Source organism: Vombatus ursinus, unplaced genomic scaffold (genome assembly GCF_900497805.2).
Source record: "Vombatus ursinus unplaced genomic scaffold, bare-nosed wombat genome assembly UNPS02014812.1, whole genome shotgun sequence".
Taxonomy (NCBI): Eukaryota; Metazoa; Chordata; class Mammalia; order Diprotodontia; family Vombatidae; genus Vombatus; species Vombatus ursinus.
The window spans coordinates 66,701,105-66,723,567 of NW_020954590.1; the positions used below are offsets into that span (position 1 = coordinate 66,701,105).

The 22,463-nt window shown below is 37.4% G+C and overlaps 1 protein-coding gene across 1 annotated transcript in view; it reads right to left on the reverse strand.

The window, feature by feature from the left end:
• The window catches only part of LOC114054114 (ethanolaminephosphotransferase 1-like), a 151,694-nt gene that overhangs the window by 27,172 nt on the left and 102,059 nt on the right, over window positions 1–22,463 (reverse strand). The window contains exon 6 of the mRNA XM_027877241.1: window positions 12,609–12,717. Within this exon, the coding sequence (XP_027733042.1) occupies window positions 12,609–12,717 (109 nt within the window). The remainder of the gene's footprint in view (window positions 1–12,608; window positions 12,718–22,463) is intronic.

Here is a 22,463-nt window from a genome sequence, read left to right on the forward strand (position 1 = left end):
TGACCTTGACTACAACCCCCAGTGCTCTTTAAACACTAGATGCTTTAAATTGATAGAATTTCTTGAATCGATGAATATTTCTAGCTATTTTAGGGCACGCGATTCAACCAGCTCTTTTATTCATCTCCCAAAGTAAAACTGGATGCCTTCATTCCATCTAGTTACAACTTCTTTCTCTCTTTTTGTTTCATTTGTAGCAACTGAGTTAACTGTCAGTATGACTCTAGTTCTCATAATGGGATTTCTCTTCCTTAGTCCTGGAGTGAACAAATTGAGAATATCAACTTTTAATATTTGTAAACCGATTAGCAAGTGTGTGATTCTTAGTACCCTCTGTTCCCTCTCCCTGCAGAAGTGGAAAGGAGAAATTCACGGTTAAGAACTAACATATTTTTGGCCATTTCACGGAATGCCATTGACCAAAAAAAAAATCATCACTCAAGGATGTCTGCTGGAGAAGATTTCAAGAAACTAAAATTACCTCCATTCCACAATGAGTAAGTCCTAGCCTAGGACCTAAGTTTACTGAGCTCAGCAAACTTTTTATTGCTTTTGGAAAGATAATTAGAAAGATCTGAGCTTGCCTTTATTTTCTCCATACCCTTCTGTCCAACTTTTTTTCCTTTTCTTTTGTCCAAATCCTTAATGAGCTAGCTAAAATATACCTGCTAAAGGACACTAAAAAGTCCAAATGTCAATCCCCTTAGTGTGAGAAAGGAGAAAAGAAAATCCTAGATAAATAATCAGCTCTGAAATAAATGGGAATATATTTACTTGTCTATTAATAAATTCAATTGTTTTTTCACTATGCAATGACTGATATGCAGAGAGGTATGGTAAATGGTATGATTAACCCTGCCCAAATGCTTACAAATATTTAGGGTGATTTTAAAATCATTAAAATGATTAGCTCTGACTTCAGATGGATAGAATAACTAAAAAGCACAAATGAGAACTGGTTCTGTTATCTTTCTTTGCCTTCCTAAGTCATAAAAGCCAAGTTTCCAAAGCCAAAATATCTCCATTATATAACTTTTAAAGTGCATTTATTGTATTTATGCAAATGCAGGTAACCTGACAAACTCTTGCTTTTCAATTACTTTTTTCCATTTGGTCAAGGCCCAGATGCAGCTGGTAGAGTGAGCAGAACACAGAAGTAAATTAGGTGACCTCAGGTCTAGTTCTGACATTGATGTTGATTACCTATGTGAATTTAAGCAAATCACTTAGACTTCCTGAATATCAGCTTCCTTATCGGTAAAATGTTGGAACTACACTACACTGTCCACACAGACATATACTTATACACATATACACACACATATACATATATACATATGCTATCTAAGGTTCTCATCCAGCTTTCTAAGTCTATGTGAGAATGTGCGCACAGAGCAAAGAACTCTAGGATGAAGACTAAGTCAAAATCCCACATTTCAATCAATCCATCCATCAATCACCAATATGCCAGACAACATGATGTAGGGGATAAGAGAGCTAGTACTAGAGCTAAGAAGACCTGGATTCAATTCCCCCCTATTAGCTGCAACACCTCCTAGCTGTGTGACCATAGGCACGTCCTTTACATTTTTGGTGCCCTAGGTACTTAGGGTTTCTAAGGCTATAAGTTGCAGAGAAGGTGCCAATCAGCTTTGGTAGAATGAGTTTCCTCATCAAGGACATTCTGTTTGTCCATGTTTACCAGGTCCAATCCCTATGCCAGGATTATGCTAAGAGCTGAGGATATTAAAACAAAAGTGAGATAGCCCCTGCCCTAAAGGGATTTAACATGTTCACAGATGATCAAATACAGAATAGAAGCAAACAAACAAAACATACAGTGATGGGGGTGGGGAAGACACTAAGAAGTAAGGGAACCAGAAAAGGCTTTTTGAACAGAATAGCATTTGAGCTAACCTTCATTGTTAGCTGGAGGGAGCTGGAGGGTAAAACAGACTTAAAGATAAGGCAGAAGAGCATTTTATGCATTAAACACCTCTAAAGGCAAAATGAATAATCTTTTGTTGACAGAAGCCTACACTGCTCATGGTAAAGCATCACAGCGGAGTTATTTCCTTCTCCAGGTTCCTCCTAGGCCCTCTGATTCTGATATCCTAATTGACCGTTCTTTCTCTACACACACATTTGGTCATATTTCCCTTGTCTGACTTGATAGCAAAAAAAGCTCCTGTTTACTCAATAAATGCTGCTAGATGTCCAGGCTAAAAAGGAAACACTATTTTAGGGTCTGGAAAAGTCACTAAGAAAATGTCTGAATCGTCACAGTGCCAGGAAAAGTAACTTTTTTTCATATTTCACATTTAAATCAGCTTGTAACTGGAATAAAATGTCACTCTTGTAATACGTTTAATAAGACATTACTTGGTGCCCAAAAAAACCTCAAACTGTTGTCAATATTAAACAATTTAACCTGAAACTAAGTTTCTTTGTGTGTTTATTTTTTTTAAGGTCCAGGATTGAGCAAATCATTTCTTATAAAAATGAAATGGAGATTTAGGCTTGCCCTTGGAATGAAAAATTAATGTTCTGTTAGTCAGCACTTAGAATCTTTTATGAGGTTCCAGAAACAACCACCTAAAACATGCACCTTTTTTTTTTTTTTTTTTTTTTTTTTTTTTTTACAACTTGAGCGATCCAACAGATGAAAGAGGACATTCAGAATTTAGGCATAGGAGCTATTGAAAAAAATGGAAAATAGAAAGAAGCTATCTGTGCCAGATACACAGTATAATAGGAAATATTTCAACATTAGCAGTAGTAACACTAATGTAAATTATGCTAATATCTTAATTTACTATAACTTCTCACTTCCCAAAGATCCTGGAATTATTTAATAATACTACGCCATGAAAATTCCAAAGCTACTCCCTAGATGGAAACCAGTAACTTTGGAAAGCATGTTAATTTTTCCAGTCATTAAATAGTATCCTAGGATACAGTTTAGATTATTAAAGCTAGCCTCTCAAGGTGGAATTGAAAAAGGAAGAGAGGAAAAAAAATGTTATGGGAGAAAAAAGGAGATTGAATGAATGAAACAGAGTGGGTGGAAGAGGGAAATAGTGAGTAAGGCTTAGAATAAACACAGATCACATTTATATAGTACTTCAAAGTTAAAATAGGTCATCATGACCAAAGACTCCATTCCTTCAATAGCCAACCTTTGGGTGATGGCCTCTTGCTATTAAACTAGACTGAACTTCAAACAGTAGACAAAATCTGTCAATGAAATGTAAGTTTACTAGTGCCTCCCCTTTGAGATTATCTTTTATCTCTGTATAAATTTTGTATGTATCTATTTATTAACATGATGTCTCCCTCATTACAATGTGAGTTCCTTGATCACATGGCTTGTTTTTGCCTTTCTACTATATTCTCATTGCTTAGCACCATACTTGACACATAGTAAGTGATTAATAAATGCTTGCTGACTGACTTACTGAAAACTTTTCCAAACAGGTTACAATCCACTCATATAGACTTTGAGAATCAAGGTTCACCTCCACACTACAATGAGGTACTTTACATTAATTATTTAATTCATCCCTCTTAAGGTAGGCATATAATTTTCCCCATCTTCAGAGGGAGAAACTGAGACTCAGACGGGTTAAATGAGTTACCCAAGATCACACATGCACATGTTCCCACTGTATCCTGTCTTTTCCTATAGATTATTACCCCTTTGATCACCCTCACTCCTTTTCTAATCTTCAGTCTCTCCCTGTCTACTGGCTGGTTCCCTGTTGCCTTCAAAGAAACCCATGTTTTCTCCAGCCTCAAAACTTGATCCATCCATCCCCACTAACTATCATCCTACATCTCTTCTCCTTTAGTGGCCAAATTCCTTAAGAAAGCCAACTGCAATTGAGGCTGAAACCTCTCACTCTCTTCCTAACTCTGCAGACAGGCTTCCAGCCACATCAGTTTGTGAAACTGCTCTTTTCAAAGTTACTAGAAATCTCTTAATTGCCAAAACTTGTGACCTTTTCTCAGTCCTCATTCTTATTAACTTCTCTTCAGCCTCTGATACTCTCTTCTCTCTAAATTTTCATGACATTGTTCTCTCCTGGTTCGCCTCCTACCTGTCTATCCACTCCTCAGACTCTTCCTGGATCTTCATCTGGGTCACAACCTCTAACCTTATGTGTCCCCCAAGACCGTCCTAGACCCTCTTCTCTTTTCCCACTTTATTTCACTTGGTGATCTCATCAGCTTCCATGGGTTCAACTATCATCTCTATCCAGGTGATTCTCAGATCTCTTTGTCCAGTGTTAACCTCTCTCTCAACTTCCAGGCTAACATTTCCAACTGTCTACTATGTACCTCGAACAGAATATTTCACAGACATCTTCAATTCCATATGTCCAAAACTGAACTCATTATCTTCCCTGCTCCTTACCAAATTCTCCTCTCTTTCCAACGTCCCTGCTACTGTTGAGGGTACCATCACCCTCCCAGTCATCCACGCTCATAACCTAGCCATCACCCTTCTCTCCTCCCTCTCTCACTTCCACCACATCTAAACATTTTCCAAGTCCTGTCAATTTTACCTTCATAGGATCTCTCATATATATATATATATATACACACCCCCTTCTCTGCTCTGACACTACTACCACTATCCTGATCCAGGGCCTCATCACCTCAAACCTGGACTATTACAATAGCCAGCGGGTTGGTCTCCCTGGTTCAAGGGTTTTCCCACTCTAGTCCTTCTTTCCCTCAGCTGTAAAAAAGATTTTCCTAAAGTACACCTGACCATGTCACTCCTACTCAATCAACTCCAGTGCCTCCCTATTGCCTCCAAGGTCAAAGATAAAAAGTACTCTGTTTAGTGTTAAATGTCCTCCATAGCTAGCCTTCCAGTCTTCTTGTGCCTCACAAACCCTCCACATACTCTGCAATCCAAAAGCTCTGGCCCTTTTTGCTGTTCCTTGCAACATCTCCCAAATCAGAGCATTCTAGGAAAATTCACCGGCTGTCCCCTATGCCTGGAATACTCTCTCTCCTCATCCCTGCCTCATGACTTCCCTGACTTTCTTCAAACCTCAGCTAAAGTCCCATCTTCTACAAGAAACTTTTCTGAATCTTCCCTAATCTCAGTGTTTTCCCTCAGAAACTACCTAATAAACCATATATATCTTGTTTGTACATAGTTGTTTTCATCTTGTCTCTCTCATTAAATTGTGAACTCCTTGAGAGGAGGAAGTGTTTTTTAACCTTTCTTTGTATCCATAGTTCTTGGTACAGCGCCTGACACAAAGTAGGTGCTTGTTGACATGGCTGGGCCTCAAAACCAAATTTCCTAATTCCAAATCCACTGTCCTTTCCAGGACACCACATTATCTCTAAAAGAGGTCAATAAATTCCAGTAGGTATAAAAATAAGTGGATACAATTAAGATAATTATGAAACAAGAGATGGAAGAGTAGAAGAGACAAGAAGTATGAGGAAAAGGGAAGCACAGAAGATGAAGCCAGATGACAAAGAGAGATCAGGATATAAAGACAGAAGTATAGGAAGGGAAAATTTGGAAAAATAAAATGAGGATAAATAAAAGAAAAACCAAAGGACAAGAAAGGATAGGGAACCTTATAAGTAATGCTGGGATTCAGTGAATAAGAAAAGAATTCATGTAGAGCCATTGGCATCTAGTAATTTTATAAATTAGTTCCATATCCTGCCACGTGTTCATTTTTTCCCCTCTTTGCTGAAATTAAAGGCATCTCTTCCTTAGAATGACGTATTCTGAAATAGCAAGCATAATAAATTAAAAGCATCAGTGAGCAAACAGATCGTTCAGAATGAAAATTAAACACTGAAAAATGCAAATGAAATTCCTACATGACTTAGTCCTTAGAAATGTGGCACGTGGCATTTGAGCACAGTGCTTTTCTCAAACCATTTTTAGCCCCACTGCAGGTCTCAAGACCACAGGCTGCTGTTACACATTTTATTCCTTGCACACTGACTTCAGAAGATTAAAAAGGTATCAGACTGGAATACAGCTCTATCTTTATTACTGATAAGGCAGATGGAATCATACATAAATACCCACACATAACATATCCTAAAATCTTAGCTAATATGATGCCATGTTAAAGTTTTTCATGGATTTGGTTCAGTTTCTTGAGAACACTTTTAGAAAATGCTTTTGGAAAAAAAGAATTTTTGGAAAATATTGAAAAAAACATTCACATGGCATGTTGGGTTATTTTAAACCTATGCCTTTAGTCAACAGTTCTCTTTGTAAGAGATTCACCTTTTGGGGAGAATGATTCTCTTCAAATTTTTAATTATAAAATCAGTTAATCCTGTAAGAGATTCACTCAAAGTGTCATGATTTAATGGATCCATGATCTCACCTGAGTGTTGACTCTCTCTCCTAGTGCAGACTGCAACCCAACCATGCATACTGGGTTTGTCATAAATCCTTCATAAAGCATCTTCCCAATGTGCTTAAAAGCTCTTTTGAGTCTTTTAGTATTTGGGGGATACCAGCACAACACTTGGGCACCAATAACCCTTGTTCTCACAATGTGACCAGCCCACCTCCTTTTCTGGTCATATATGTAAAGGGTGATATTGTTTAAGACATTACTACCATACATGTCCCCATTGGTAACATGTGACAACTGATCTATATAGCTCTCTGCCATATAGCTCTCCACAGTCATTTGGATCATCCCATGATCATTGTTCATCAGGTTGCTTAGGAAAGGCTATGACTGGATACAGAGTTCTGGGAATCATTTGCTTCATAGAGATGATTATTGAACTCACAAGAGCTGATGGGATCACCAAATGTAATAGTGTAGAGCAAATAAAGGATCTGGATCAGGATCTGGGAGTTTTAGTAGATGGCAAACTCAACATGAGTATTAGTCATGTGTTATCCAAATAAAATAACAAGACCTTGGGTTGCATTAAAAGGGACACAGCTTCCAGAACTAGGGAGGAGATAGTCCCATTGTATTCTGCCTTCATTAGAAGTAATATCTTCAGTTCTGGATTTAAGAAAGAAATTGATATGACAGAAAGTATCCAGAAGAAAACAACGAGGATGGTAAAAGGTTTTGAGTCCATGATATATGAGGATTAGTTGAAGTAATATGGTATGTTTAACTGGAGAAGAGAAGACTGTCTTCAAGTATTTGAAGGGATGTCTTGTGGAGGAGAGGTTGGATTTGTTTTGTCTGACTTTAGAAGAAAGAACAGGAGCAATGTGGGAAGGCTGCAAAGAGGCAAGTTTAGGCTTGATGTCAAGAAAAATTTTCCTAACAATTAGGGCTGTCTGAAAATGGAATAGTCTGCTCAAAAATGTTGTGGGCTCCACTTCCTTAAATGTTTTCGAGTAGGAGATGGACAACCACTTCTTCTGTATGCCATAGTGAAAATTTCTTTAGTTTACAGATTAGACTTAGATGGCTGCCAAGGTACCTTCCAATTCTAATTCTATGATTCTGCAACTTCTATGTAAAACTAGGCACAAGGGAATACAATAAAAAAACTAAATTGGAAAATTTAGTTTAGGATGAAGGAACAAAAGGGATCAAAGACTTTTATAGACCAACCACAAGGCTGATGCCTAACTATATGAGTATTCTTTCCAAGAACAGAGATAGAAAGCATGGGACATGGTAAGCACCAAATAACATCATAAAATAAATAAAAATGACAATATTTTAACTGAGCCAAAGTGACTGGTTATAGATATAACATTTATTACAAAATTAGAAATCTGATCACCTACTAGGCAAAGCACAAATCAAAGTAAATGCTGAATTAAAAGAAGGGATAAAAATGAAAACGAAATATGGCATGTAATTAGAGAAGCCCCAACCTGACTTGTTTAAAGACTGTCATGTCTGAAACACGGATAAAGGACAAAAGCTAAAACATTAACTTTGATTACTGTCATTTCCTAGTGAAGTCTGACAGATGCAAAACAGTTGACACAAGGAAGCTAAATTACCTGAGCTGGAAAAAATTTAATCTCCTTTTTAAGCAGAAACACATTTCAGCCAAGGGCAATGTAGGTCAAAAGTACAAATTTATTTACAAAACACTACTAACAAGAATTGCAAATTATAAGCAATAAGTTCACAAAACAGCAAAAAGCAATTGAGAAAACAAGCCTATAGAGAGCTGGGCTTGAGGTCCAACTAAAATAGATTGTGCAGAGAATATAAAGCTTAAAAAGGAATAATGAACATATGTAAAAATGGAACATTTTTACAATGAATTATTCTCACTGGCAATACCAACATATTTGGACTCTCTACCCAATGTAATATGTTAAACACTGATAATTGTCTTTAAGAAAATGAAGTCAGCAAAAGCAACTGAATCTGATCAAGTACACCCAGAAACACAATTTGAAAAGCAAACCCAAGGATTTATCTTCAAAATGTGCCTTAGGCACAGAGAGGTGAAGGGATACAGTACTTTCCTCACAGTAAGCCAGGGAAGTAGGTAGTATAGGTATTATTATCCACAATTTTATAAATAAGGAAATTGCACTTCAAAGAAAGGAAGTTACTTGTCCACATCCACACAGCTAGCAAGTGTTAGAGCTGCAACAATGGCCTTTTGTAAATCTGTAGGGATGGGATTGCATAAAGGTCACTCTACTTAGAAGTTAAGAGAACCTGAATAAATGGGGAGAACTATTTACCTAAGCTGGGAAAGGCTTAGTCAACCTTTGACAGTCAAGATATGTCCATCATTTCAGCTCTACATATGATAATTGAGAACTTTAAAAATCTGTTTTACCACAAACAAGAACTTAGTGGGCAATCCAACATGGGGCAGGGGCAGGGGTTGAGTTTGGATTTTGAAATAAGAAGAGACAGCAATCTGTTGTTGATAATTGGAAGGAGCTTATGTAGCTATAGACAAGATCCAGGAATGATAACTCTTCAACTGGGGCCACATGGCTTCAAGAGGGAACAGGCTCAGATGGAAATCCAAAACAATAATTGAAGGGAAAAGCTTCACCTAGGCTGAACTAACCTAACAATTGCCAAGTATGCTTCAGACAAACCAATCCAAACAGAGAGAAATGGGTCATTTTATAGACGCATAGATGTGTATGTGTGTATGTGTGTATGTATGTGTATATATACATACACATATATGTATATAAATATATATATATATAATTTCAGTCCAATCTCCTAACTTTATAGATAAGGAAACTAAGGCCCAGAGGGGTTAACCTCTTTGACAAAGAATATACTTTCTGTTTTGGTTTTGTATTCCCAGCACTAAACACAATGCCTTCCATAGAGTATATATTTAATAAATACTTGTTGGTTTGAATTAGATGGGATTGGAACCAGAGAAAAGCTGCTAGCATATTAGGCATATCCATAATGGAGAATTTACAGAAAGATGTAGAAAGACACAACCAACAATGACCCAAAATTAGAAGATATAGCAGAGTTACATCTGTGGAGGGTCATTGATTATCCATCAAAATAAGGGCAGAGACCTTGGAGAAACAGTGTCTTTTGAAATGTGGTGGTGATAATAGCTCCTCCTAATTCCACGGCAAAATCTGGAAAGCTAAGACCCTTAGAGTTGAAAACCCAAGTTAAGGAGAGACAGGAGTCAAGTAGGACCACTGATCCCTTCCCCTGAATTTCCAAGGGGGGTCTTCTACAACCAATATCAATAACCATTTCTTAGGTCTGACAGCAAGCTTCATCAGGAAATCATTTCTTATTCTTAAATCAACATTTCCATGCTACAATAGGAGCCCAATTCTTTTTGTTCTATCCTCAAGGGATATGGAGAAGAGCCAATACCTTTACTCTGGAGAAAAGCCCTTCTTATAGCTGAAGAGTGTTGCTAAGTATGACTTAATCATGTAGCTAGGGCAGCTAGGTGGCATAGTGAACAGAGCACCAGTCCTGAAGTCAGAGAGATTCCTCTTCCTGAGTCAAAATCTGGACTCAGATACTTACTAGCTGTGTGACCCTGGGCAAGTCACTTGACCCTGTTTTACTGAGATTCCTCATCTACAATGAGCTGGAGAAGGAAATGGCAAACCACTCCAGTATCTTTGCCAAAAAAAACCCAAATGGGGCCATGGAGAGTCGGACACGACTGAAATGACTGAACAACAACAAATCATGTGGATTCAACCTATTTTTCCAGGTTTACTTCACAATATTCACCATCACTCTATCTCCCAGCCAAGCTGGACCACTCACTGTTGTACCAATATATCCGGGGATTTCCTACTTTCATTGCACCATTCTCAATGCCCAGAAAGCTCATCTCTATCAGGGACTATCTTACGCCTTCCTTTGTATCCCCAGATCTTAGCACAATGCCCAGCACATAGTAGGCATTTAATAAGTGCTGACTGACTGACTGACTGTTACAGGCCTAGGTAAGGCAGCCTTAAAGGGTAAGGACCACCAGAAACTATGCTTGCCATGGTAGTAGGAAAAATTCTTGCCAGGCACATGCTTAGTCATGAAAGGCAGCTATGGTTACACTTCAGGTACAGCAGAGAAGGAGATCCCTCCCAATGCAAATGCAATCAGAGAGAACAGGAGTCACCAGGTGTCTACACCGCTGAAGAGAAATAAGCATCTATACTTGTTATAAGGGGCACGTGTCATGTCTCTGCACTCGGCACAGCACGGGGATAGGGGGGAGAGTGACCAGCAAGAAGAATTCCTCTAGATAAAGACTTCCTGGCAGAAAGAAGGCATGGGTTTAGCCTGACTGGTATTTCTTACCTATGTGTGACCCTGGGCAAGTATGCTTCACCTCTTTGGGCCTCAGTTTCCTCATGTGTACAATACAGGGGCTAGGCTATATGATCCTTACGGTTCCTTATGTCTCTATATCCTATGGTTTTTTTGCTCTATTATCCTCCAAAAAAGACAGGAAACCATCATGCCAGGGTGGGGTAGCAGACAGCCCAGCCATTTGCTAGGAGACAACTGATTTTAATTATTTCCAGCAGGGAACTGAAAGCAGAATTATGTAAGAAAGCATAAAATTTTCTTATCTTAGCAATCTTGAGACTAGCCAACTTAGGTCTCAAAAATGCAGAACAAGTATAACACCACTGAGGTGCATTATTCATATAGCAGAAGACAAATCATAGAATCAAGGGTATTCCTGCACTCACAGTGGATTTTGGTCTCAGTCAGACGTCAGTAAACATTTATTAAGCATCTACTATGTGGTGGGCACTATGCTAAGCCCTAGGGATACAAAGAAAGGGAAAAGACAGTCAGTCCCTGCTCTCAAAGAACTCACAGGCTGATGGGGAGACAACTACGTACAAATTATATACGGGGTAAATTGGAGATAATCAACCGAGGGAAGGCATTAGAATTAAGGGGGATTAGGAAAGGAATCCTATGAAAGGCGAGATTTTAGCTGGTACTTGAAGGGAGCCAGGGAAGACTGGAGGGAGAGATAAGAAGGGAGAGAAGTCCAGGTATGGAGAACCAGTCAGAATGCCCAGAGTCAGGTGGCCTCACAGACTCATATGTGAACTGGTATAATTCCAAAGAGTTTTCTCCTGGAGGACTTTAAATCCAGGAGGGTTCTTTCTATCTCTCTGCATTCTCAGACAGCAGAGATTCTCAGTTGAGAATTTGTTTGTTTTTTTAATCCATAGGAGCAAGGGAGTGGCATGACCTGACTTTCTCATGTCACAACAGAAATTGGACTATGATGAGATATGGCCCTGGCCTCTGCTTACTCAGTACATACCTGAGAAGTTACAGGCTGAGGCTTTCCCTCTCGTTATCATAGAGGGAAGTATCAATCAAGAAACAAAGCCCTGACACCGTAATGAAATCCTGTCCATTCTTCAAGACCAACATCAAATGCTACCTACCTCTTCCACCAAAGCTTGCCTGACCTCTACAGGCAGAAATTAATTTTCCCATCCCAGAACTCTCAAAATACTTTCTGCTTCTCACATATAAGATATTCTCTTTTTTTTATTACATTTATTTGTTTGTGTCTTATCTCCTTTACTAGGATGTGAGCTGTTGAAGGCAAAGGCTATGCTTTATTTCATCCTAATTATTTCTGCTAGAAGAGGAAATATGGCATAGTAAATAAATAACTTTGGAGTCAGGAAGACCTGAGTTCAAGTCCTTCCCCAAATATGTACCAGTGTATGACTCTGGACAAATCACTTAACCTCTCTGAGCCCCACATAATTCTCTGAGACTAGAAATTAAATGAGTAAATTCCAGAGCAGGTGCTCACCTGCACCACTAGGGGAAGTTTCCTCATGAGGAGACTTCTTTACCAATGAAATCATAGATCTGATTCTCTCCACTCCCTCCAAAAAAAAAAAAAAATCTCAGCACCTGTGCACTATTTTGCACATAAGTAGATGCTTTTAAAATTTCTGAGTGGATGAATAATCAACTAATAACCAAAGATCATAAGGAAAGAGAAAGAAGAAAATGACCCTCACTTGCCAAGAGTTATGAAGAGCATGTCAATTACATGATTCTGTAGTAAACAAAATAAAATCATGAAAATATGAAAATAAGTGGTGAAAAAATAACACAAATTTGAGTCACCTGAGAACTTACCTATAATCAAGGTCAATGATACAGTTGTAACATAATAACCAAACACCAAAGGTTTGTACCAAATTTCTACACCAACAATAGCCGTCAGCAGATACCCTGTTACCAGTGTCTACAAAAAAAAGGAAATTAACTTGTATCATTTGCAAATCAACATACAAACAATGTATTAACTTATTTTCATTTGAATTTGAAAGGGAGAAGGTATGTTTTACTATGTCACAGTTGAAGAATCTCATTAAGTGTTTTCCATTTTTAATTTTTTCCATCCTTGTGTATTCTCAAATTATTTTCTTCTTACTCTTTGCTACAATATTTTCTTCCCCTCTTATTGTATAGTCATAATAGATAACCAGTTTCATAAGTTTACTAAATTAATCCATCTCATTGAAATGGGAACAACCCCCTTGAAAGTCTACATATTTTATTTCACTAACAGTCCAAGCATGGCCTGGAATCCCACTCAAACCTATTATTCAAATAAGGTCTGTCAGATAGTAAAAGTCTTCTATAATCTTTATTTGTGATTATGTGTGCAATCTTTACATTTGGAATTTCACTTGTCTTACAACTATTATGACAATGCCATACCCTCACCCTAAACACTGAGCAAAATCCATTTTTTAAATATTTCAAATTCTTTTAAAAGTTGAAAAAGTAAAAACAAACAAAATAAGCAGAACAAAAAAAAATACCCCTTAAGATATTTTGTTTAACATATTGATAATGATTCTGTTGGAACATTTTCATGAATACACAAAAAAAAATCCCCATTGACCAGACATGGCAAGAATAGATGTGGCTATAACCAAGTGGAAGTAAAAAAGAAAAGAAAGGGTGGTTGGATATGTGTATATGCATAATATGCATACAGGTTATCCCAAAATCTTAGTGCAGTTTTAAGCTACCTTTGTGTCTTCTATAGACTTATATATAACATATAAATCTTACATAGACTTACAAGTCTACATAAGTTCATGTAGTTCTTGACTTGAAAACACTTAGAACCACCTCATACATTCAAAGAAAGGTGGTCCAGAGCTTACACCATACCCTCTGTGGAAGCCAACTATCTTTTGTTCACCAATTCTGAACCCCTGAGAAGTGATGGAGGTAGAGGTATAGAAGGAAGGTATTTTTAGTTATGAAAAAGTGAAAGTTGAAAGAGTTAACATTATCAGTATCCATTATACCCTTCCAATGGAACCTCTGATCCTGGATGCTACTTTTGGGCTTTGTGGGGATCTGGTGATAGAGTTCTGAAGACTGGTGTTCCCAGACATTAAAATACATTTTCATACAAATACATTAGAAATGATTGTTAAGTGCAAGTTAAGTGATACTATGGATATTTTACTTGAGGTACACCAAGAGCTAAATAACATGTGTGAAGCTGGTGGGAAAACAACTACTGTTTTTAATTTGAATATTGTATTTAGGGGACAATAATGACTAGAATATTTGTTGTTATTCAGTTGTTTCTGTTGTGTACGACTCTTAGTTGATCCCATTTGGGGTTTTCTTGGCAAAGATACTGGAGTGGTTTGCCATTTCCTTCTCCAGATGAGGAAACTGAGGCAAACAGGGTCAAGTGACTTGCCCAGGATCAGCTAGGAAGTGCCTGAGGCCAGATTTGAATTCATATCTTCCTGATTTCAGGCCCAGTGCTCTGTCCACTGCACCGTCTAGCTGCCTGACAAACTTTATAACCAAGTCATAATTCTTTGGTTCCAGTATCTCAATTACCATTTTAAGAAACATATGCAGGAATACTATTGTTCCATAAGAAATGATGGACAGCTTCTAAGGAAACTGGGAATTCCTCTAGGAACTAGTGTAGATTGAAGAAGGAAAGCTAGAAAAATTTTATACAATGACAACAACATTGTAGAGAAAAATAACTTCAAAAGACTTTAAAACAATGATCAAGGAATGATAAACTTTAAGCCCAAAAGAATGAAAACAAAATATGATATTCACCTTCTGGTAGAGATGGTGAATTTAAAATGCAGAAAGAGACACATTTTTGGACATGACCAATTTGAAAATTTGTTTTGCTGGTCCCTATATATTGAAGGCTTAATTTTTCTAGCTTGGCGTTTTTGTTTGCTTTTTTGTTTTGTTCAATAGGAGAAGGAAGAAGGGGACGGATTAATTTTTTTTCAATTTTTTTGAAGAAGCACTTACACATGTTCTTTTTCACATAATAGGTAAATACTTTTTGAATAAGAATTCAATAGGTTGAATAAAACAGAATTGACAGTATTTGCAATCAATTAGCAATGCTAATTGCCATTGAGTGCACTTCTGAGCATCTATGTCTCATAATAGTTCTTAATAAATTTAAAGAATTTCCCTTCTTCAGTTATTTTCCAATTGGCAGTCAAGACATTTTCTAATATTTGCAAATGGTATTGAAAGTAACAAGGCTGTTTTTAATTAAAACAACTGAAAACTTTCTGTAAACTGATTCTTTCATGGAATTAAGACTGAATGTAGACCTCATAACTCTTAATACTCTCTAAATACCTGTGAGACACTGTGCTAAAGTATCTGGCACTGATCCTATATTTGAAATGAAGGTGAGGTATGAATGAAGACAGAATCAAATAAATAGACATAATGCCTGAAAAAGTTGAGTATATTATATTCTTATAGTATATATACTATAAGAAATAATTTGGTAAAAAGAAAAATTATCTAATGGGGATGGGCGAAGGGCCAGAGTAAAGACAACATTATGTATTTTGCAGTACCATCCAACTAGTTTTTAAAAATCCTTCTGTTGGCCTGCATTGCAACTATATCAATACTATTGAATAAACACAGATACTTGTCAATTCTGTTTGTCACGTGTCAAAACTAAAATTCCTCGGGAAAATTTACTATGTTTTAGGGCTTCATCACATTTTTGGCTACATTAAGAACAGTAAAGGAGCCCTTTTGTTAAATTATGTAGCTCTGATTTTGTTTGCAAGAGCTAAAATTAAATTGTCTCACATAAATACTGAGAAGGTAATTTTTATATTCACATCAATGGGCCACAGTGCAACCACAAAAGACCTACTCACAATTCATACTATGATGTTCAACAGCCTGATGGCTTGACTAGTAACACAATGTGTTACTTCATGGGAGTTTCATGACCTATAGGTTCTCACGCCTTTGGACAAGGAAAGGGTGGCTGGCAGCACTTTTGCTGGGTCTAGGGTAAAAGGGGCAAGGAGCATGGGGGTATACTTGTGATTGAAGGTCTATTCTACTGAGAGGAACTGATCCAAAGAGAGTAAAAGATGTAGTGTTCAAGAATGAGGGTAGCAAAAGAGGGAAAAGTGGTTAAAAAAAATACAAAGACTTTCCTTGTACCAGTACTCTAATGCTTCTCAGGAATAAGATGCTTAACATACTGACTGGTAAATTGTGATAAAATTGGTGTCCCAGACCCTAAGCTGGGAATGACCATGAATTCAGCAAATATATGTATATATATGTATGTGTGTGTGTGTATCAAAATTTCTAAATTTCTTCTCTTCCTAATGAGGACATCACAGGGAGTTTTTTGGATATGAGATAGCCCTAAACTTGTATGGGGGGAGGTATATACTGGCTGAGAGATTAAGACAATGTAATACTGAACAAAAGGACAAGAAATGGATGAGTGGCTGGGTGCTGAGCATCATCAACATGATACCTTCTCAGACAGCTACAAATCAGTGAAAGATTATGTTTCCACATAATATATTGGGGGGCATGCATGGCAGTATCACTACTTCCTGTGGCAGTCAGGTTCTGTGATAAGAAGGTGGGTTGAGAAACAGAATTCTAATTGTAGCTTTTGCATTTCTATGTGGGGTCTAAACAACATCAAAGTTTGCTTACTTCTATTTCTTTCTATCACCTGACATTTATATTTCTATTCCAGTAGCAGTTCTTTGTTTTTGTTTTTTAATGCAACTCCAATGCTTGCAAGGCTTATAGAGTTATCTGAATCAGTTGGCTTACAACCAAAAACATCAACAAATCAATTCATAAGCACTTATTAAGTGCTTACTATGTGTCAGGCACTGTGCTAAATGCTGAGGATGCAAATACAAAGAATGAAACAATCTGTACAAGCAAGGAGCTTACATATTAACCAAGAAGACAAGTATATAAAAATACAAAAAGGAGAAATATAAAGTTAATTGATACAAATATATACATAATAGTTAAAGTCCAGATAGGATTGTAATTCAGAGAACTTCTATGTAGGCAGGTTGGTCAGAACTTGGGAACAACCGACTCAGAAGAGTCTATTTACATCTAGATCTTTACTAACCACTCTAGTAAATTTCCCCCAGATGACCAAACTCATCAGGGATCCTTTGGATCTCCTATATTCTGGACTGAGTGAGATCTAGATCAGAATTTGAATGTTGTTTTTAGACTCAAGTGAGCCTATCTAATCCCAATGTTGACCCAAAGGGAGGACTGGAGGCCCCCCAGCACCTAATACAGTACCTAAGATAGAGTAGGTACTTAACAAAGACTTGCAGATTAAGCGTTCATTGATTTAAGTCCGTCTCAGGGTTTTGTGATATAAAAATACTCAGTATCTTGGTTTAGACTTTTGGGAACCTAGCCAGTATATAGTTAAGACATTTGACCAAATGGCCATAAGTCTGGAAATTATGGTGCCTCCTGAGGAATGATTATACTATGGCTCCAAAATTTCTTAACCCCCTTTCCCCCCAAAAAAGAACCAAGATACTGGTAAATTAGTGCATTTGAGACAAAAAAAATATTAAATTAGCACACTATTGTACTGAGATCCAAGTTCTCTTGTTAGATATATAATACATATCATATATGTACATATATATATGATATGTGTAGGTGTATGTGAGTGTGAATGTAGATGGACACCCTCTCTGCAATGTATATCATCTTGGACATTGCCTGTGGTTGTCAAGAGGAGACAGACATGTTTTAAAATGCAGATAATGCATTCAGCCTAGCATTGTATGAGAATTCAGATATTAAGTAACATGAAAATGAAGAGGTTATTCTCAGAAACAGCCTCCCAGAGAAGAAGATAGATGTCTTCATGGCCTCATTAATAAAATTGAAGCATAATTGCATCAACTCAAGATTATACTCCACGGTGGACCCCCCAAAAAGGTTGAGGCCACTGTATTCCTATTTCTGAAAATCTTTAGCCTTCATGCCCTCATAAGAATGGGGGATGCTGTGCCCCTTAGGGGAATATAAACCCCCTTTTTAAAAGTTACCCAAGGAGGATCCAAAATGGTGGAGTACAGGCAGGAACCCAACTGAACTCATCCAAAATTCCCCTCCAAACAACTTTAAGATAACTCTTCAAATCAAATTTTGGAGCAACAGAGCCAATAAAAAGTCAGAATGAGACATTTTTCCAGCCTTTGACAACTTAGGAGGTTTGCAAGAGAGATCCATGACATGAGGGTGGTGGCCAGCCTGGAGCATGGAAGCAGCACCAGCTGCGGGCCTTTGGAGGCAGCAGGAATAGATTCTCAGCCCAGACAGGGTAAAGGGGTAAGACAACTGGTCAGAAAGAGAGTACAAGGGACCCTTTGCTGGCACTGGGTACAGCTGGAGATGACTGGCAACTTGACTGCCCATAAGCAGTTCTGGGTGGAGAGGAGAGCTTGTGATATGTCACAAGGGAGCAGAGGCCCTGGTCACAGTTCCACAGAAATAAGCACTAGCCCTTGTGACCAAAACAGAGCAAAGGACCTGATCACAATTCTAGGGCCAAGAAGAGGGCTAGTGCTTGTAACTGCAGGGTAGCAGGGGATCTTCCTGGGTAAAGACCAGAGCATAGACCAGGACAGCAGTGACCACACCTCTCTCCAGATCACATCATCTTGAAAGTACCAAAACCTTGCAGACCCCCAGAACTAGCTCTGAAAACAGAAGCATGAAAAAGCCTGAAGGTTGGGATAGTACCCTTTCCACCCCAAGAGCACAGCCCAACTTAAACCATAAAGTTCAAAGTCAAGAAGTAGACCAGAAAAATGAGCAAATGGGAAAAAAGAAGAAAAGGGGGAAAAAACTTGGCCATAAAAATATACTACTGTGTCACAGAAAACCAACACACAAACTCAGAAAAGACAACAACATGAAAACATAAACAATCAAAGCATCAAAGAAAAATGCTAATTGGACACAAGTCCAACAAGAATTCCTGGAAGAGTTAAAGAAAGCAATAAGAGTGGTAAGGAAAAAATTGGAAAAAGAAATGAGAGTGCTTCAAGAAAATTATGAAAAGAGAATTAATAGCCTAGCAAAAGAGGAACACAGAAAAATACTGAAGAAAATAACACCTGAAAAAAACAGAATTGGTCTAATGGTAAAAGAGGCATAGAAGTTCACTGAAAAAAAGAACTCCTTAAAAAGCAGAATTGGGAAACTGGAAACTAATGACTACATGAGACATTAAGAAATAATACAACAAAGACAAAAGAATAAAAAATAGAAGAAAATGTGAAATATCTCATTGGAAAAACTATTGACCTGGAAAATAGATTGAGGTGATATAATTTAACAATTATTGGACTATCTGAAAGCCAAGATCAAAAAAAGAGCCTAAAGGGGCAGCTAGATGTCCCAGTGGATAGAGTTCCAGCCTCAGTGTCAGGAGGACCTGACTTCAAATCCGGCCTCAGACACTTGACATTAACTAGCTGTGTGACCTTGGGCAAGTCACTTAACCCCAATTGCCTTACCAAAAAAAAAAAGTTGTTGGGATGGCTAGGTGGTACAGTGGACAGAACACCAGCCCTGGAGTCAGGAGGACCTGAGTTCAAATCTAGCCTCAACCACTTGACATGTCCTATGTGATCCTGGGCAGGTCATTTAACCTCAATTGCCTTACCCTCCCCCCCAAAAAAGAGCCCAGACCTCATATTTCAAGAAATTATCAAGGAAAACTGCCCCAATATCTTAGATCCAGAGGGTAAAATAGAAATTCAAAGACTTCACTGATCATCTGACAGAGTTCCCAAAATGAAAACTCCCAAGAATATCATAGCCAAATTCCAAAGCTTCCAGGTCAAGGAGAAAATATTATAAGCAATCAGAAAGAAGCAATTCAAATATTGTGGAGTCCCAGTCAGGATCACACAAAATTTAGCAGCTACCATATTAAAGGATTTAGAGGGCTTGGAATATGGTATTTCCAGAAGTCAAAGAGGCTAGGATTAAAACCAAGAACAACCTACCTAGCAAAACCAAGTATAAACTTTCAGGGCAGGGGGAAATGGACATTTAATGAAATAGAGAACTTTCAAACATTCCTGAGGAAAAGACCAGAGTTGAATAGATAATTTGATATTGAAACACAAGACTCATGAGAAGTATAAAAAGGTAAACATGAAAGAGTAATCATAAGAGACTGAATAAAATTAAAATGTTTCATTCTATATGGGAAGATGATTCATGTAACTCCTAAGAACTTTACCATTACTATGGCATATAGAAGGAGTCTACATAGAGAGAAAACATGAGTATAAGTTAATTATGTTGGGATAATCTCTAAAAATTAAAAAAAATAAGGAAATGAGAAAGTGGTATGCACTGGGAAAAGGAGGAAGGGAGATAGAATGCGGAAAATTTTTTCACATAAAAGAGGCACACAAGGAAGAGCATTTATAGGGGAGGGGAAAATAAGGGGGGTGGCAGACAATGCTTGAACCTCACTCTCATCAAAACTGGTTCAAAGAAGGAAGAAAAAATATATATGTGTATGTACATACACACATATCTGTATACACATACACACACACATACACACTTAGTTGGGTATAGAAAACTATCTTTCCCAATAGGGAAAAGGGAAGGGGAGAGAATCAGAGATATAGGGTCAGGATAATAAAAGGGAGGACAGATTAAGGGAGGCAGTGGTCAGAATCAAATCAGACTTTTGAGAAAGGACAGGATAAAGAGAGAGAAGGATAAACAGAAGAAAATAGAATGGAGAGAAATACACAGTAATCATAATGATAAATGTGAATGGGATGAACTCATGCATAATATGGAAAAGGATAGCAGAATGGATTAGAAACCAGAATCCAACAATATGTTGTTTACAAGAAACACACTTGGGAAAAAAAAAGACATACACAAAGCAGAATTTATTACGCAAAAGTTGAAGTAAAAAAAAAAAGGAGAGATTAGTGATCATGATCTCAAACAGCAAAACCAAAAACAGACCTAATTAAAAGAGATAATCAGGGAAAATACATTTTGCTAAAAGGTACCATAGATAATGAAGTAATATCAAAAAAAATTACAGCAAGTTTCTCTGATAAAGACTTCATTTCTCAAGTATATATGGAACTGAGTCAAATTTATAAAAATAAGAGCCATTCCCCAATTCATAAATGATCAAACGATATGAACATGCAGTTTTCAGAAGAAGAAATCAAAGCTATCTAGAATCATATAAAAAATGCTCTAAATCCCCATTGATTAGAGAAATTCAAATTAAAACAACTCTGAGGTACCAACTCACACCTATCAGAGATGACAAAGGCTGGAAGAGATGATGGAAAATAGGTACACTAATAAATTGTTAGAGTTGTGAACTGGTCCAACCATTCTAGAGAACAATTTGGAGCTATGCCCAAAGGGTGATAAAACTGTGCATACCGTTTGACCCAGCAATACCACTTGCAGGTCTGTACCCCAAAAAGATCAAAGAAAAAAAAGGACCTATATGTTAAAAAAATATTTATAGCAGCTCTTTTTGTGGTGTTAAAGAATTGGAAATTGAGGAATGCTCATCAATTGGGGAATGACTGAATGAGTTGTGGCATATTATTTTAATGGAGTATTACTGTGCTACATGAAATGAAGGGGGGGAGGGTTCAGAAAAAAACAAGGTAAGACCAATATAACTGATGCAAAGTGAAATGAGAAGAACCAGGAAATTATTGTGCATAGTAACAGCAATAATGATGGTACTGGTAATGATAACCAACTGTGAAAGACTTGGCTAGTTTGATCAATACAATGCTCCAAGACAATTCCAAAGGACTCATAATGAAAAAAAGGCTATCCACCTCCAGAGAGAGAAGTGATGAACTCTCAGTGCAAATTGAAGTATAATGTTCGCTTTTTTTAACTTTTTTTTGCAATATGGTTAATATGGAAATATATTTTGCATGATTTCACATATATAATATATATCTTCTGCTTGCCTTCTCAGTGGGTGGGTGGAGAAGGAATGGGAGGGAGGTAGAAAATTTGAAACTCCAAATTCAATTTAAAAAAAGAATGCTAAAAATAAATAAATAAATGATTTCAAAATAGCTAGAAAAATAAATAAAAGTCAACCAAAAATCTATGTTGGCAGTGATGACTGGGAAACAAAGTTAGCTATGCTCAAGTTAGTTATCCAAAGTTAGTTAACTCTCACACTCAGAAGTAAAGAATCGTAACTTTGGGATAGACTCCTGGCACAACAGTGGGAGAAGAAAGCAGCTGGGTGACACAGTGGAGATAGAGTCCTGGGCCTGAAGGCAGAAAGACTTGAGTTTGAATCTGCCCTCAGATACTTAACTATGCAACCTTGAGCAAGGCACTCAATATTTGTTTGCCTCAGTTTCCTCAACTGTAAAATGAGGATAGTAATAGCACCTACCTTCCAGTGTTGTTGTGAGGACCACATGAGATAATATTTGTAAACACAGTGCTTGGAACACAGTAGAAGCTATTTAAATATAGCTATTATTATGAGATCATGCCCCTTAGGAAGCTGTAACCTGAGTCTATGCTATGCTGTAAAGTTTGCATCCCAAGGTGAAGTTAAAGTATTTTGTTTGCCTCATACCACCC